General features: G+C 46.4%; 2 protein-coding genes across 4 annotated transcripts in view; both read left to right on the top strand.

Moving 5' to 3' along the window:
* stpg1 (sperm-tail PG-rich repeat containing 1) overlaps positions 1 to 746 on the top strand; it is a 17,330-nt gene extending 16,584 nt beyond the window's left edge. Inside the window, exon 9 of the mRNA XM_076139173.1 lies at positions 655 to 746. The gene's annotated coding sequence lies outside the window, so the exon portion shown is untranslated. The remainder of the gene's footprint in view (positions 1 to 654) is intronic.
* The window catches only part of LOC142989595 (uncharacterized), a 24,722-nt gene extending 10,483 nt beyond the window's left edge, over positions 1 to 14,239 (top strand). The window contains exons 2-17 of one of the 3 annotated variants that reach the window (XM_076139169.1): positions 655 to 912; positions 2,496 to 2,564; positions 4,010 to 4,173; positions 4,553 to 4,661; positions 5,521 to 5,625; positions 8,651 to 8,770; positions 9,285 to 9,436; positions 9,517 to 9,659; positions 10,208 to 10,449; positions 10,675 to 10,999; positions 11,136 to 11,316; positions 12,456 to 12,560; positions 12,666 to 12,716; positions 12,812 to 12,866; positions 12,951 to 13,223; positions 13,608 to 14,239. In XM_076139169.1, coding sequence (XP_075995284.1) covers positions 655 to 912; positions 2,496 to 2,564; positions 4,010 to 4,173; positions 4,553 to 4,661; positions 5,521 to 5,625; positions 8,651 to 8,770; positions 9,285 to 9,436; positions 9,517 to 9,659; positions 10,208 to 10,449; positions 10,675 to 10,999; positions 11,136 to 11,316; positions 12,456 to 12,560; positions 12,666 to 12,716; positions 12,812 to 12,866; positions 12,951 to 13,223; positions 13,608 to 13,618 — 2,363 coding nt within the window. In that variant the 3' untranslated portion in view covers positions 13,619 to 14,239. The remainder of the gene's footprint in view (positions 1 to 654; positions 913 to 2,495; positions 2,565 to 4,009; positions 4,174 to 4,552; positions 4,662 to 5,520; positions 5,626 to 8,650; positions 8,771 to 9,284; positions 9,437 to 9,516; positions 9,660 to 10,207; positions 10,450 to 10,674; positions 11,000 to 11,135; positions 11,317 to 12,455; positions 12,561 to 12,665; positions 12,717 to 12,811; positions 12,867 to 12,950; positions 13,224 to 13,607) is intronic. The other 2 variants (XM_076139170.1, XM_076139171.1) reach the window with 2 other exon arrangements.
* The last annotated feature ends 2,990 nt before the right edge of the window (positions 14,240 to 17,229 follow it).

Consider the following 17,229-nt stretch of genomic DNA (forward strand, 5'->3'; position numbering starts at 1 on the left):
ATACACTTTGGAATGCTCTGTGTAAGAATCTTTTGTGCTCTCGTTTCTGTTTACGCCTCTGCCCATATATCTAATAATAAAAAGCCAATATCAGCCATGCCAGGAAGTGGGCTTGTCTCTTGTTTGTCTCTTTGAAAAATCAATTTGGGCCTCTCCATCCTGCCGTGTACCTGCTCTGCTCTGCTCTGCTCTGCTCTGCTCTGTCAACCCTGTAAAAATCATTTCCACCCGCGTGCGTCTCACCTCTCAGCGGTGTGCTTAGTGCTCCTGACAGGAAGCTCGCTCTGTGGGACTTAAAACCTACAGGGACGGGAGCCCAGAGTGCGTCGTCGTCTCACTTCATCATGACTGCCGTGTGTGAGTCGTGTGTGAATGAGATGTTAATGATCGCTAATAAGCTCGGAGTGTCGGCCCTAATGAGGGCAGCGAGGGCTCTCACCTTCTGAAGTGAAGGTGTCTAAACAAACAAGGGGGGGGAGGAGGGAAGATTTTATTGGCAGTGTCACCATGGAGACACTTATGGATCACTTAATGGCCCGAAAGCACCGGTGTCTGCTTAATTGAAATGATGTTCATGTATGATGATGCTTGGATTGGATTGTTTTATCAGGTAGAAGATAACGCTGAGTGATGTTCTGTCTGTTTGTCTTCTAGCTTTGCCCTTGCAGACAGAGTCCATCCAGACCGAGGACAAGGTGCTGGGGAAAGACCTCCTGACTCCAGACGACTCGGCTTTCGCAGACCTCTCTCCTAAATCAGACTCCAGCCCCCAAACAGAGAACTCCACTAAGACAGATGCCTCCATCAAGACAGATGAATCCAACAAGACAGATGAAGCCAACAAGACAGATGAAGCCAACAAGACAGACGCCAGGCCCTCCACCCCTGGCACCAGCCCTCAGCCCAAAAAAGGTAGATGATCAGCTCTATTGTTTCTCTTTTTGAGGGGCTTATAACAAAAAGAGAAGCATCTGTTCATTTGCAAGGTAATAAAGAAATTCCCTGGCCAAATTTCCATCACAGCTCTTTTTCCAATTCCAGTGATGGGGGAAATGAGGTTAGGTCTGGCAAATCTTTCACAAATTAAATTGGCTTCATGGAGAAATAGCTCTCGATTGTAATTCAGCTGTATAGTCAGTAGGAAAGTGTGTTTAATCAGCACTTGGAATAATAGTTTAACCAAGGAATGCTGTATTGTTTGTTGGCACACCTGTGGCTGATTACAGGTTACAGGTATATAATGTTAAGAAAGGCAGAGGGATGTTTACAGTGATGTCGTATTGTCTGACACTCCTGTAAACCGGCCACAATGTAAGCTCACAATTACCTGTGATATAATGCCAAATAGATCCGTCGCAATAGAACTGGATTAAGCTCTTTCCCAATGCTGGAGGCGTTTTGGAGGAAGCTTGTTCGATTTCCTCTCTCGCCCCCCTTGTTTAATTTTATTTTTACAGCGTTCCTTATTTAATTTTGCGTCGGCGCAGAAAGCAGCGTCAGCGTTTTACTCTCCTCTCCTCTCCTCCTCTGGCTATGTGTCTGTTTCAGATGGCAGCCTGGTTGGTTTCTTTTAATCGTATAAATGCTGTCATGAATCACCTCAGCGCCTCACATTCACGCGTGCCAATGTTTGCCCGCTTAATGAAAAAACGGTGGAAAGTGGCATAAACAAACAAAGATTCCGTTAATGATTAAAGGCAATTCATTCCCGTTTGTCCACGAAAGACGGCGTCTGATGTCTGATCCCTCTCCATCTCACCTAGAGCTCCCGCGTATAAAACAGAGGTGTGTTTTCGTACATATATGGAAGTTTATGTGTGTAGTGAGTCATTATTCACTGGATCAGACAGATGGCATTGGCTGAGTGCCAAACAGACAGACAGGCTGTATAGTGGAGGGAGACTAATGGCGGGTCGGGGGTGGGGGAGTCGACGCATTACGTGATGTGCTGGTGGGACCTCAAGATCAATGAGATTTTTTTATTTTTTTTTATCTGCGTCCACCAGACTGAGCGTATAGCTGTGTAGGAACTCTCCCTGTAGGTTGCCATGGTGACAGGACTGAAGTGCTTCAGAGCTTGTAGGGGATTGGTGGAGAACACACGACGCCGCATACATATTACATAGAGAGAAGGAGCCGCAGAAGGGGGGGAGACGAGCTCAGCGGAGATGCGGCCCTGGGGGGGGTTCCCAGCTTTCAACGCTGTTTGGATCAGCTGTGGTTTTTAGCCGAACAGGCGTCAAAGACCGGGAGACATAGCCGTGTCTAGAGTCGAGCACATTCTGCTGATGAGAGTGTTGGGGAAAGAGAATGATTGAAGAACTGTGAAGTAATTAACGCTCGCAGCAGCAGGGGCCCGTCGCAGCTCTGACCTTGACTTTGACTCATGAATAATTCTGCAGTTCTGAATGAAAAACTTGACAAATGGAATAAAAAAGCTCCTTGAAATGACATCGAATGAAAGTCCGTCGTCTTTTTATACTTCCTCCCCACAGATGCGGTGAGCTCAGAGCAGCGACAGAAGCTCGCCAAGGAGCGCAGGGAGGAGCGGGCAAAATACATCGGTAAGAAATGATGTCACCTTAAAGAGCTTTGGCCTTATTAACTCTCCTCTCCTCTCCTCTCCTCTCCTCTCCTCTCCTCTCCTCTCCTCTCCTCTCCTCTCCTCTCTGTGTCCCCCCCCCCCCTCGTTTCTCTGCCCTGACTGATGTTTTATTGACATCTGTTGTTGTTTCTCCTTGCATGGCTTCAGAACAGCAAACTCAGCTGCAAGGTAAGGCGCTTCACTAACCAAAGAAAACCCCCAAACCCTCGGCGTATGCAGCCGTCATGCCATTTCTGAGTCATCACGCTTAGGAATGTCATTCTTTTACCCAACCAGTCGCTTCCTGTCTTCCTTTCATGAGTCGATTATGTTGTGTTTTGTTTTGGTTTCCTGCATCGTTCAGTTGCGCTCAAACGCTTCCCCTCTTGACATAATGAAATTTATTTTGCATTTTTCTCCATTCTCACCTTTTGTTCATGCTCGCTCATGATCCGATCCAAACACTCAGCAACACATCCTCAATAAATAAAAGCCTTATATGTACTTTACAAACTGTGCCACAAATCTTCTCTAATGTGGATTAAAGCGAAAGCCTGGGCAGCCAATCAGAGCCGAGCTTTCCTTATAGACACACCCCTCAATGCTCAAGGCACATGGTGTGAAAAATGGGCCTTCATTACCCTGATCTAAGAACATGCCTCTCGGAAAGATTAGATTTAATTACCTCCCTTCATTAGCATCATTAATGTGACCGCGTCTCATCGTAAATGAAGAGATAATATGTGTGTGAGGTTTGACCAGCTGAAGCAGGAGGTGTGTCACGCACCTCGGGGCTTCATTCTGTGTGAAACCACATGATGAGCAGCGTGTCGCAAGAACTCCCTAGATCATCCACAACGAAGCTGTGAGGAAATGACAGGGATGTAGAAGAAGAATGGCGATACGCATTAACCCCGGCACATATTTGAATTAAGCCTGATAGAATGCCGGCGTAATTGGATTTCTTCGGGATTGGATAAGTCAAGGGAGTGAGGAAGCAGGGATGAGCAGGAGTTTAGTGTTCCCCCGTTGAAGAGACACCAAAATCCAAACGCAAACTTTGCCATCCAACGCTCTCTGACTGCCATCGCTTTCATTTACATGTAACCTGGGAAGTCATTATACCTAATAAAGTGTTGTTGTCGTAGGCTGAAGTTTGCAGCTTTAATTAGGAAGATTGATTGTTGTTTAATTGCTGCGCCAAGAAATGAACTGCTGCAGAGAATGTGGAAGGAAAATGGCGTTTCTGCTGAGAGACACAGCAGGACGCTCGTCTTTATTTACTGTGATGGGGAGGATAGTGTCTCCCATCTGTTTTCCCATTTTGTTTTGCTTCTAACTCGGAATGCTTTCAGTTCAAATTATTGCCTCGTCAATGGGATTAAAGGAAGATGTGTGTTTTGGTTTCTGTGGCGGACCTTGCAGCGGCCAAGAAGGCCCAGTGGCTGCAGAAGGAGGATAAAGCCCGGCGCCTGAGGGAGAACCAGCTGGAGGAGCGCAGGAGGAAGCTGGAGGACCAGAGGCTGAAGGCTGAGAGGCGCCGATCCCTGCTGGAGGAGAAACAGAGACAGAAGCTGGAAAAGAACAAGGTGAGACGGATTCTATCAGCTCAAAACCCAAATCTGAATCTGAATCTGATGCTATTTCAAAGGTGAAACGGCCACACAGGCGCGTTGTTTGTGTTATGCGTCATGATGTGTGCGTCCAGATCTGCGAAATCTTCATTATTATTCCAACTCAAGAGCGGAAAATCCAACCGATCGCCTGCCTTTACGCAAGACTGACACTTACAGTACCACCACTGGAAAATTGCCTGTGTAACGGGAATTTGATCCGATCAAGAATATCAGTCATGGCCAATTTTCCAGCGGTCATAAGTGCTGATTCACTTGCGACTCCTTTAAGTCTCACAGAGTTGTTTTTCAGAGCGTCAACAGCAACTGACAATATCTATCCGCTGTGTTCCAGGAGAGATACGAGGCGGCGATCAAGAGGTCGACGAAGAAGACGTGGGCCGAGATCCGTCAGCAGCGGTGGTCCTGGGCGGGGGGGCTCAACCAGACCTCCCGCAGGGAAAGTGAGTTTCAGAAGAAAGAGAACCAATGGCTACACCAGAGGAGCTAGAATCCCAAATACACACGAGTCGGCTGCTAAATCCCCCACAGTAACTCACTTCTTCATGTTGAGCAACGGCGTTCAGAATGTGACTCATGGGTCCTGCTGATGCAATAGAAGGAAATAGCTGAGCTGCTTCTTAAGGGGTTGCTGTCATAAGGGCGGGGCGCCAGATTCCGTTGACCTATTCTCTCACTTTTAGGTCAAAATTGGGTTCAACTGCTATAAACTTTCCTGGGCTCTTTAGGTAGATGTCGTCATTGTTTTTCATTAGTTCAGCAGTGTGAACAGCAGAGTGTTGGGATTCTACCAGAGAGCTGTCAAGTAACCTTTCTGTTCGCTCCCCCGGGCCTCTGAGGTCCAGACCAGTTTCTCCTCCGCAATGTGCGAGTGACGGCGAATGTGTGTGAGAATCTGCGTGCGTGAGAGTGTGTGTTAGTTTTGTAAAGTTTCTCCAGCAGATATAATAGCAGGCCCACGCAAATCCAACCTAAATGGACTTTCTAACTTTACCACACCCTTCCCTTACTTTCCTCAGACTTCCTCCCCCCTTTCTCCTCACCCGAGTCAGATTAATCTGTTTCTAAATATGCTGACAAAGCAGTTTGATCTCCCGGTGAGAGCGTTGAATTTCCTGCTGTCCGCTGGGAGCTCGTCTCCCCTCCGACTTGAAGTTCTCTGGCAGCCGCTACCTCGTCTGCCACATCTTCATCCCATCCGCAGCTTTTTAGCCTATCAGGGGCCGCCCGCTTCACCTCGACCCACCCGCCGGCCGCCCCCTTGTGAACAAGTTGTTGTCTGTTGCGTTCTCTCCGGTGCAGGCAGATGTTCGGCCTCCACGGTCAACTTGCCGAGACAGGTGGACCCTGTCATTAACAACAGGCTGTCCAAGTCCTCTGCCACCCTCTGGAACTCCCCCAACAGAAGTAAGGACGACCCGACGTCAGTGTCCACAAGGCTTCTTCCTCCCTTCCTTCCTTCCTTCCTCCCCCTCCTCTCTTTCCTTCTTACTCACCCTCCCTTACCTTCCCCCTCCCCCTCTCAAATCCTTACCCTAATTTGTTTTTTTTGGTTTTCTCTTCGTATAACTGTCGTCTCTGGTGGCCTGCCTGCCTGCCTGTGCTTGGTGACTGGTCATTTACTCCCCTCCCCCTCCCCCCTCCCTTCCCTCTCACGCTCTCGGTCTCGTGATGCATCGTGGTTTTTTAATTTGGTTTCAGTTGGTGGTTGTCCTTGATTTGAGTCTCCTGTGCATTTTTGATCCTCCACCCTCGACATCTCTGAACCATACCTTTCTGATGATCATGGTGCGTTTAAGTTCTTCTGTCACATCTTGTCACTGCACCTACTTTTTTGGTTGTCCCCCCCCCCTCCACTTCACTGTCGGTGGTGTGGTGTGGTACTGGTGTTGGTGTGGGTGGTGGGTCTTTCTAGTGTGACTGTGATGTGAGTAAAGGCTAAATGCACACATTGTCTTATATTTTGTCTAATCTCATGTGATTATGCAGCCTGTTTGGATTGAGATTAAGCCTCCTGCATGGTTAAGATGATACAAATATAGATCTCCATTTCATTCAGGCTCCTGAGTTGCTTCATGTGCGTGGGCGCATCGCTGCTGTCTTCATCTGAGACTCATCGTTTCTCATAAGATGTGTCACTATAGATCAAATGACCCACAGTGCAATCAGCAGTTCAGCTCTTGGATCTCCAGCCACCAACAATAGCGACTCAGATTTCATGCTCGATCATCAGTAACACAGATCTGCAGGCGTACAAAAGGGGCGATACGAGCGGAGTGACACCTTTATTAGTCTCATCAAATATCTGGGCTCGTTTTTTCTGGCCTTGGGAGATGTGCCAGTAAAAAGCGTGGCAGCAGGGGCGAGAAGGAGGGCGATGAACGTAGATGCAAGCATCAATCTGTCTCCAGGTGAACAGTAGCTCACCATCGCAGCCTCTGCTTGCCGCATTGAAGGAGGAGGAGGCGGAGGATTGGGAGGGGGAGGGGACCACCGTTGCCCAGCAACAGGAAGTAGCTGGGTTATCACTTAGTCATAAAAACATGGCATAAAAAATGGGAAAATCAGTCCCAGCATACAGCAAAGGTACGGAACGGTTACGTAAGAGAGGCCTGTGTATGAGATTGAGGATTGTGTTGACATTGCTGCTGTGATTGCACTATTGTCATATCATGTGTGTCTGTAGGTGCCATTCACACGTCAATGTATGTGTATGCACTGAACTGTGAACACGTCTCTCCTGTCACAAATAAGACGGAAATCAAATATTTTGAAGTTTGTAGTTTTTGGAGAATGAGGTCACACTATGAGACGGCACAGCAGCAGAGGTGTGTAAGGGTTTGTTCCTGCTGCACACTTGTGTTTTCGGTTTTAAATATTCTTTGACGAAGCCTTTTGAAGGACCAGAGCAGAATTAGCGGAAGGACAGATGTTCAAATAGAGCTTTATTATCATTACATCATGTTCCTTTCTTTTGGATTTTCCAGTCTTGGTGCTTTATGAAAGAAATTCTTGGAAAATCTCTATGTAAACGCGTCATCATCGTTTTCTATGATGGAGTCTTAATAGTCAGCATTGGCCAGTCTCATAAACACTGTCAGATGATGTTCACATGATAATCAGATGATTTGTAGTCAGTTTGAGATCAGGTATTTCACAGTCATCTGCTTAAAGCTTCTCATTAATACATTTAGACTCGGTTAGAATGTTGTATTGGTGTGTGTGTGTGTGCGTGTGTGAGCGCGCGCGTGTGTGTGTGTGTGTGTGTGTGTGCGTGCGTGCGTGTGTGTGTGTGCGTGCGTGCGTGCGTGCGTGCGTGCGTGCGTGTGTGTGTGTGTGTGTGTGTGTGTGTGTGTGTGTGTGTGTGTGTGTGTGTGTCCACCCCTCATCTCAATGCACTGGTTTATCTGCTGTTGTGGAGTGTGTTATGTGCGCGATCATGTGTGTGCTGAGTCTTCATCACAGGATACACGATAACAGTAAACACAGTCAGGTTCACTGAGGGCAGTGTGTGTTGCTTCTATCGTCCCTTCAGGGGGGGCAGATAGCACTAATGCTGAACTCACTACACACTGATTGGCCTTTGCTTTGGTTGATGTTTGTGATTGGTAAGTAACGGGGATTAGCCTGGGTTTGCTCCCCTGTGTGATGTTCAAATTGTCTAATTTTCTGAAATGCACCGTGAACACTTAACGTAGACAAATGTTCAGTCAATCATCTGGTTTGAGTGTTTGTGTCTGTCTGGGTGGAGTGTGTGACTGATAAGCGGTGGAGGATGGATGGATGTTGGAGATGTTTCTCAGAGGCACAAATGATGTCATTGGTTGAGTTTGACCCTAGTGGGCGGAGCCAATGAACAAGGTTACCTAAGACTTTGGTTACTGGCAGTCAAGGGTGTTTGTTTGGCTCCGCCTCCTGACATTAAACTAAACCAATCCAATCTGCTTTCAGAGCTTCACTGCGTCTGAGAAATGTTGGCGTTCAGTTTTGTCGGCAAAATCAAAACTGTGTAACACGCTCTGCTTTTTCTTCTAATCTCTGGAGTTATGGTGGTGGTTAGTCTGGATCAATCAATCACCTCCGACTGACACACACCCTGATTTCTCACTCTCATGACTCAGAAACTTTCCAACTTCATTTCCAAGTTGATGTGAAATTCTGAAGAAGAAATTGAGCTCATGAACGCAGGTTAACACTCCACTCTGTGTCAGATGGAGGATTAGTGTGTGTGGGAGAGAGTGTGTGTGTGGAGAGAATCTGCTGCAGTGTCACCAACGAGCACCAGTACACCTCCTGCAGTGTGAGTGTGCGTCAGTGTACTGTGTATGTGTGAGGCAGCCGTGAGTATCTGTGTGTGTGAGATGAAGATCTGTGTGTGTGTGTGTGTGCTGTGTGACGGCAGCCTGATACTCACAGCGCCCTCTTGTGTCAGCCCGCAGCCTGCGTCTGAGCCCGTGGGAGAGCAAGATCGTGGAGCGGCTCATGACTCCCACGCTGTCCTTCCTGGCCCGCAGTCGCAGCGCCGCCACCCTCCTCAACAACAGCGACTCCTGTGAGTGTGAGAACCCGGGCCAGAACGTTCTTCTTCTCTGTTTGGGCCTTTGGTTACATTTAGGCACAAACTAACAATAACAGAATCCTCACATAACATCTCATCTCCCTTTGTCTCAGTCTCATTCTTCTCTCTCTTTCTCTCTCTCTCTCTCTCTCTCTCTCTCTCTCTCTCTCTCTCTCTCGGACAATCGGACAATCAATCGGACAATTGATTCCTGAGGGGAAATTAGATCGAAGGACAATTCAAAGGGTTGATTGGCAGATTGTAGCACTAATCAATGACGATGAAAGCAATCAATCCTTTTACTGAAATCAATACATTTCTATTAAAGTATTAAATGACACACACCCCTTAGTCATCACCGCTGTGTCTCTCATCTAGATGTGAGACATTGTGTCGTAGCGTCTGTGCATTTAATCCCTCTGCATGGTGTGTGTATGTGTATGTGTGTGTGGATGTGTGTGTGGGGGCCCTCACGTCGGCTCTCTGCATGTGTCTATGTGCCGCTCAGACTCACACCACTGCTCCCGTTCAGCCTCTGCCAGCCCCTTCAACGCCTCCTCCCATCAGCACCCGCACCAGAGCAACGCCGAGCGCTGGAGGGTTTCCTCCGCCAGCACGCCAGACATCACCCAACGACAGCGGCGACGGAACTCCACACCGGTACGTGGCGAACAAACGAGCATCAGGCCCGTAACTATAGGGGTGATATCTGCTTATGAGTCTCTTCTCTTTTTCTGAAGTTGGACAAAAAGAAGAAAGAGAAGAAAGACAAGGAGAGGGAGAACGAAAAAGAGAAGAATGCCCTGTCAAAAGAGAAGGTGCAGAAGAAGAGACAGACGATATCGACCACCACCCCGACCCCGAGGTCCAGGCCAGAGACGAGGTAATGTCTGGAAACACTGACGCACGGCGGCTTGATCGGTCCGTCCGCCTTGATCCAGGACGATTACATTACTGTATCTCATCATCACTATTTTTAACTGAAGAGAAGGTTAAAGTGAGTTTTGTATCTGGTTGTTGCATCCAGCACTCAGCTAATATATCAGAGGGAGAGAGAGCGTGTGAGAGTGTGTGTTCTGGTTCTAGTTAATGTCTGACAGATGGATCCAGCTGGTAGAATCTAACTCCAGTAAAGGAGGACAGCCTGGACGGTCTGCCAGGAGCACGTCTGCAGTCTGTGTTAAGACTGGGAGCTCAGACAGAATAGGGTTTTCCTCAGTGATGCACAGGGAAAAAAACATGGCTCCCTCCTCAAGTGTTTCACCTCCCCAGAGATGTGGAATCCAGATGAACCGATGTGAAATTTCCGCTCTCGTCCCTCAGATCTGACCTAGTTATTGTGCTTCCCTGCTGCGCTGGGAACCTCGTTACTGTTTCTTTCTCTTCTTCATATTTATTAATACATCTATTATAATCTCTCCGCTCCATCAGCACCACAAAGCCCAAAAACAGACCTCCGTCGCCCATGGCCCCCAAAAGCAGGCCCTTGTCCCCCATGGCGCCAACAGCTGCAGCCTCCAAGACCCCATCGGGCAAGAAGACACCTCCTGGCACCAAGACTCGACCCAAACGGGCCCAGACCCCTGCCAGGGTACAGCCCCAGACAGTAACTGCAGTCACCGTGGAAACGGACCACGAACCCCGGCAGCCTGACACTACGGAGGAGACAAAGAGTGAGTATAGTTGCCGTGGGTACGATGTAGGAGCTCCAAGATGACGTAGACTTGGCAGACATTCATATTGCTCTGTGTGTTCGGTGTGAACAGGCTGCTAATATGCACAAGTTTACCCAGTATGTTTTTAGGATGCATATTCTTGGTAAATCTGAGTTTTGCTTCATTATTATCGTGTTGTAGGATAAAGATGCATCTGTCCCCTCTGGGCCTTCTCTCCCACAGACTCCAGTAATGTTCCTGCCATTGTGGTGTCCTCTGCACCAGTTACTCCACCTTCACTAAGCCCACCAGCCGTGGAGGCAGCAGCAGCGAGCGCCGGGCCGACCACCCCGGCTGCACCGACCACCCCGGCTGCCGCTACTCCTAATACTGCCACCCCAACCACGCCAGCCATTCCTGCCAGCGCTGCCACAACGGCCGCCAAGCCATCAGCCGGCACAAACAACCCGGAGGAAGCTGCACGAGTCCTGGCAGAGAAGCGCAGGCAAGCCAGAGAGCAGAGGGAGAAAGAGGAGCAGGAGCGCCAAGAGCAGGAGCAACGGAACAAGTCAGGATGAATTTCTTTACCTCTCACAACCCCTAACATCTGCTATCTGCGTTTCTTGACCATGACTTCATCATTACTATTCGTATGAGTATTTGCACTATGCATATTGTTTCATCTAGATTAATACTTTTTTAAGGATTCTCCGCGAGGAGGCGATGGCGCGGGAGGCAGAGGAGCGGAAGCGCAGAGAGGAGGAAGCTCGCTTCATGGCCGAGCAGCAGCGCCTGAGGGACGAAGCTCAGCGGATTCAAGAGGAGAAGGAGGCACAGGAGCGAGCCAAGGCCGAGCAGGAGGAGAACGAGAAGCTGCAGAGACAGGTCAGTGACAAGCAGCCATCCGGACTCCCACAGAAAAAGAAATGTTAATTATTATTACCAAAACAAGACCTTGAGATGCCACTGTAGGAATCAAACCCTCAACCCTGGAGTTAACTCTCTCACTACCAAGCCAGTTCTTCGATCAATCCATCAATTCTTGTTCAGAGTATATATTTTGTATATGCCGTGGAATCATTTTAATTTTCCATTTACCAGCATAAATCCCTGTTATCCCAACATGTAGGAAGTCCATTTACCATCTGGGCAGCTTAGCTCACATGAAGAGGACGGTGCTCTAAGCCCGACACATCAAGCCCCCCGGTCTGACTTTCTCACCCCCTGGCTGTCTGGCATCTGCACAGATTAATAGAGGAGAGTGTGTGCTGTCGCGGGCGATGTGTGTCATGCGTGAGCCCTAATAGTCAGAGGCCTCTTGTCTGTTCCGGCAGATGCCAGCTGGTGACCTCCATAATTGTGATGAACGGTGGCTGTGAGAGCCATTGTGATCAGGGAGATAGTGACAGGCCTGTGTTGCCTCTGTCTTATACGTTTACGCCGCAGTGGGCCGATGGTGGGATAAGCGGCGTCAGTGCGCTCCACGCCTGAAGCACTGAGCAACGATCCACTCCTCCTTTCTCCTCAAACGGCCCATTGTTCCACGCTGACTGCGTGCTTGCTCAAGAGCGGCCTCATATATTCTCATATATCTCTGTTTAGTTGAAGTGTTAGGTTCTCTTTAAAGGAAAAGCTCTAAAAATGTGTGCAACCACTTAGATTTGCACCCATAAAAAACTAAATGACTGTTTTTACTGGAAGGTCAGTGCACTTTGGTTAAATTCCTAAAACTGCAGATTGTCAAGACATCAGGCTGATATATATGTTTGCTTGTAACTGATGTGAGTTATATATTCCTCATAATTTAGTTTTTATTGCACCATTTATCACGTCTGTTTGGTTTCTGTACCAAACATAAGCAGTGGAGATAAAATCCAGCCAACCCTGAAAGCTGCAGCACTTTCTGAACACGTGCTGCCATCTGGTGGTTACTTTATGAACTGACTTTCGAAGAATGAAACTTTCTCACTAGCTTTCAAAAATTTCCTTCATTAAACTTAAATGTGGCTTCATATCTCTTAAAGAGGGAGGAGGCTGAAGCAAAGGCTCGTGAAGAAGCTGAGCGTCAGCGTCTGGAGAGGGAGAAGCACTTCCAGAAAGAAGAACAGGAGCGACTCGAAAGAAAGAGGGTAAGGAAAAGAGAATAGGAGAGAGTTCAGAAAGTCACAGAGATCATTCTAGATTCATTACTACATTCAGCAAGAGTAACTGACCTTTCATTCTGAACTGTTCAGCGCCTTGAGGAGATCATGAAGAGGACTCGGAAGAGTGATGCAGGAGAGAAGGTTTGGGTGATTTCTCTCAAATCGGCTTGAAGACGCTTAACTTCTTTTTGTTGAGCTGATATAATAACAGTCTCTTTTCTTCTTCATATTCACAGAAGGATGTCAAGGCCTCTCCACAGGTCAATGGCAAAGACACAGAGATCACTAAGGGTAACCAATATCCTTTCCCCTTGCTTGTTGGCATCTACAGTATGAACTCCACCTATAATATCCAAAACTCTCTTCTCTTTGCAGCACCTGCAAACCTGCAGAGTCCCGGAGCAGGAGTCCCCAGCCAACCACAAAGTGTGTCTGGCCCTGTTGTAAATGGTGTCCAGCCTGCTGCACACCACAACGGCCTCTCAGCCAACGGTGAAGCAGCTGACTTTGAGGAAATCATTCAACTGAAGAGCACTGGTAACCCCGGGCAACCTCAGAGCGGCTTGGTCAGCGACCCGATCCTGGCATTTGAGGGAGGAGAGCCCTTCCTGATGAAAACAGGCCCCATGAAGCCTCAGCATGTTGCAGGTATCGTACAAAGACACTGTATAAATAATTATTCATTTCTATAATCCCTATCAGGCCAATTAGTATATGTTTATGATAATACATGATTATTATTGCCTAATTTAAGTGATAAAGCAGGGATTGTGGGTTTAAGCCCCCTATTAAAAAGTATGTGTTAGGATAATGTTCCTGTCTTTGCCCTTGAGCAAGGCACTACAGCGTTAGTTAGTTAGTTAGTTAGTTAGTTAGTTAGTTAGTCTCCTTGTCTGCCCTCTGCTCCCAGTACAGAGGTCTATAATCCAGTCCTGATCTAGTCCAAATCCAGCAGGTTTTGCAAAGCCAGCTCTTCTCTTGACCCCCTTTCTAACCAGTTCGTCTTGTCATTCTTGTCCTTTGTCCCAACAGAGGTCCTGTGAGTGCCCACACACACCCATGGAGACGCGCCTTATGTCTCTGCTTCAGCTATGAGATTTCACGCCACACCACAGCGCCATACGTATACAGCAGTGTGCCAAACAAATGATGAACTGCAAAGAATTCACTACCTGCCGCAGGAGGGGGGGGACAAAGAGGAGGAGCAAAACTCTGCCATACTTATTCAACAAACCTCATTCATAAATACATAAAAGGTATAAAAATAAGTACAACAACAACAATTCTCTGTCTTCACTGCGTGTTACGGTGCAGCATTTGTCTCAAGTTTTATTGAAATGTCACATGCAGAGTTTATGGTGCACCTTAAAGATGACTGACTGTGTAACACATTTTAGAACATACATTGCAAGATCCTGCAAATACATAATATTTGACAATGGTTGTTATTATCGTCATTATGATATTGTTATTGTTATCTTAAGTTGAACGATGTGTGTGTGCGTGTGTGTGTTTGTTGTTTTTGTCTTGAATTATTGAGTTATTTAACGTGGGGGAGCATTGTAAGGAAAAGGCCACAGACAGTGTATGTAAATGTATAATGAGCCTGGCTGCCTAGGCCTCCTGTTACAGGGGATCTGTGAAATAAAGCTTTATGAAAGGGACCGAGCCGTCTGGTTGCTTATGTCTAATGTTACACACATGTACTGTAGGTTATGTTCAGGTAAGCAGGTCAAGTTGTATGCATTCATTTAGAACTCCCATTCCTTTACATACTTTTCTTCCCCTTATGTTAGTAACTGCTGATGGATTTGATCTCATCTCAAACAAACAAAAACAAAACTTTCAGCCTTTAAACCAGATTTTCCAGTGAACAGTAAGCTCTAAATTGCCTGTGGATGTAACTGCCTGTGTGTGAGGCTTCTCTTAATAGCTGGCTCAAATAAACAACATGCTCCTGACCCAACACAGGATAATGGCGTGCTGTTTGGAAGGTGTACGAAAATGCAGACACCAAAATATAATACGTTCTTAACCACTTCCTCTTCGAAGTATAATCTGACCTATTTAGGGTAAGACACCCAACACTAGTATAAATCTTGCCTTTGTGAAGATGATAATGATCAGGTTTTGTTGATGTCGGGTAAGAGAGGCGTGGTTTGGATTGAGTGGTTGTTGTGGCAATAGTTCAAACAGCTGTTAGTGCCTCGGCCCAGGGGGGTGAGGGTTTCACTTCAGCTTATAAATCACAAAGCTGCTGATTGATATCCATGAGTTAAATTAACATCATTATATACATGTCAGGAAACCCAAAACTACAACCTCTGGTATGCTTTAGACCAGCTGTTCTTAACCTGGGTTCGATCGAACCCCAGGGGTTCGGTGAGTCATTCTCAGGGGTTCGGCAGGGGTCAAGACACAAACAGTATAGCCTGGTTCACACTAGCAATGTTGGGCGGTTTTTGTCAGCCGTCAAAAAAAAAACATTCATCCTTGTTTTTTACGACTATGTCAAATCCTATTCGTCTCCAGTTCAATTGTGTATGGATTGAGGATTATTGGAGAAAAACACACAATGCAAAACTTGTCAAAAACCTATAAATTTGATTAAGGGAAAGACTGTTGATGGCTTGCGATGGGTTTGAATGAGCAAGCCGTGCAACAAAAAGGAGGTTTCTTTAAGAAAGGGAAGCTTTTTTGAGGGTTCTTCCCCTTTAGACACCTTGCTTTTGTTTACTTTTCTATGGGCTCGTAATGCTGTTGAGCTGAATGTAAGACCCAAGTACACTTACCTCCTTTTTCAAAACAATGATGATCAGGTAACTAAAATTGGAAGTGGAAAAAATAAAAGTGGAGATTGATGAGACGGTGATAGCCAGAAGGAAATACAACAGAGGGAGAGTTGTTTCAACATAGTGGGCCTTCGGCAGAATATGCTGTGAAAACAAAAAGTTTTTTATTAAAATTGTAAAGACAGAACAGAGTCATATCCAGCATGGGTGAGACAGCCGTTCACGTTTAATGTTGCGACAGCAGATGTCAACGCTGAATACCTCGACGAAATCATTAAACTTCAGCAGAGCCAGCTTCAACAGCAACTCTTCAGAACGACAACTCCCTAAACGTTTTGGTGTCACCAAATCGCACCATACCCTCTTATTGCTAAGAAAGCCCTTGAGATAGTCACACCGTTTGTTACAACATATCTTTGCGAGCAATCCTTTTCGAGGATGGTAGACATGAAAACTAAGAAAAGGAACAGACTTTGTTTTGCGAAAATGATATGAGAGTGGCACTTTCCAAGGTGAAGCCGTGCATTCCTGAACTTGTATCTAAAAGGCAACAGCAAAAGTCACATTGATTTGCAGTAAATGTTCATTGAGTTATGGTTTTGTGTGAAATTCATGTTTTGTTGGTTTGTTTCTTTGAACACAGCGAGTTTGTGTGCAACTGATGCACTGATAAAATATATACCTATGTTTTAAAGAAATCACATTTTATTTTTCTAATTACGAAGGGTTGGGTGAATGCACTGATGAGGCTTGCAGGGTTCAGTAGCTCCAATAAGGTTAAGAACCACTGCTTTAGACTGTTTGTCTTGTTTTTAAGTGCTTATTTGATCACTTCTCTTCATCTGTACAGTACAGGCTCTTAATTTACTTGGTGAGTTAAACAGACACTTTAACACTGAGAGAGCCTCTGTCTTCAATAGGAGTCCATGTTTGTTTGGCTGAGGCTGCAGGTTGCACAGAGAAGAGAAGCGACCCAGACGGCCAAAAGGTCTGTGCATGAGACTTGTTGTCCGGTTGCTATCGTGCATTCTAGCAATCAAATATTATAAATCTTGTGGTGAATCCGTTTTTCTCATCTCCAGGTAAGTTTGTCTTCAAACAACCTTGCACTTCTGCGGTGGTCGCTGTGTTTTGCTCCCTGTCTCTGTCTCTAGGCTGCTGGCAGATCAAATGTCCAACAACATACACAGGACTTTGTTTCCCCCTGTGATCATGAGGCTATTTGGCACACCGATGTGATTCTGTGCAGAACGCCAGTGGGAGGACACACTGTGCCCTCTGTATGTGTTTGCTTTGCTTTGGTGGGTTACTTTATAATTAAAACGCTTATTCACCATACAATACAGGGCTGCATACAAAGAATCTCTCAGCCACAGCCAACACGTCTCTATGAATAATTAAAGACATTTAGTTCCACGTCTCTAACTGCAATCCACATTTCTATTGTGGCTAATTCTTCATTATATTCTCTGCCACACAGGCGTTTCCTCTTTGAGACAGTTGCTGCTAGGGTCTAATAATGCAGTAAAAGGGCAGTTCTTTCCTCATTTTGGTTTAAATAAATTGGAAATAGGTGTTTATACTTTAAGTGACTAGTCATTCCAGTAATTGAAGCTTAGAAGATGTATTGACCAATCAATTGGTAACCAGTGATCAAGTCAGAACAAACAGCCCTTATTAAAGGTGTGACAGGCTGAATAAGACTGAGTAAATTTACTCTTGACCTCAGCTGAGAGTAATCAGATCTAACCATCAAAAGCAAACATAGTAAGCCATAAAGCCTCACAATTCCCCCTATAAACACATCAATGAAACACCCTGCAGGTTGAAGTATTTATATTTCACAACTGTTAGTCAGACAC

This window comes from Genypterus blacodes, unplaced genomic scaffold, assembly GCF_046128005.1.
Source record: "Genypterus blacodes isolate CSIRO-AG114 ecotype Tasmania unplaced genomic scaffold, CSIRO-AGI_Gbla_v1 ptg000438l_1, whole genome shotgun sequence".
Classification (NCBI taxonomy): Eukaryota; Metazoa; Chordata; class Actinopteri; order Ophidiiformes; family Ophidiidae; genus Genypterus; species Genypterus blacodes.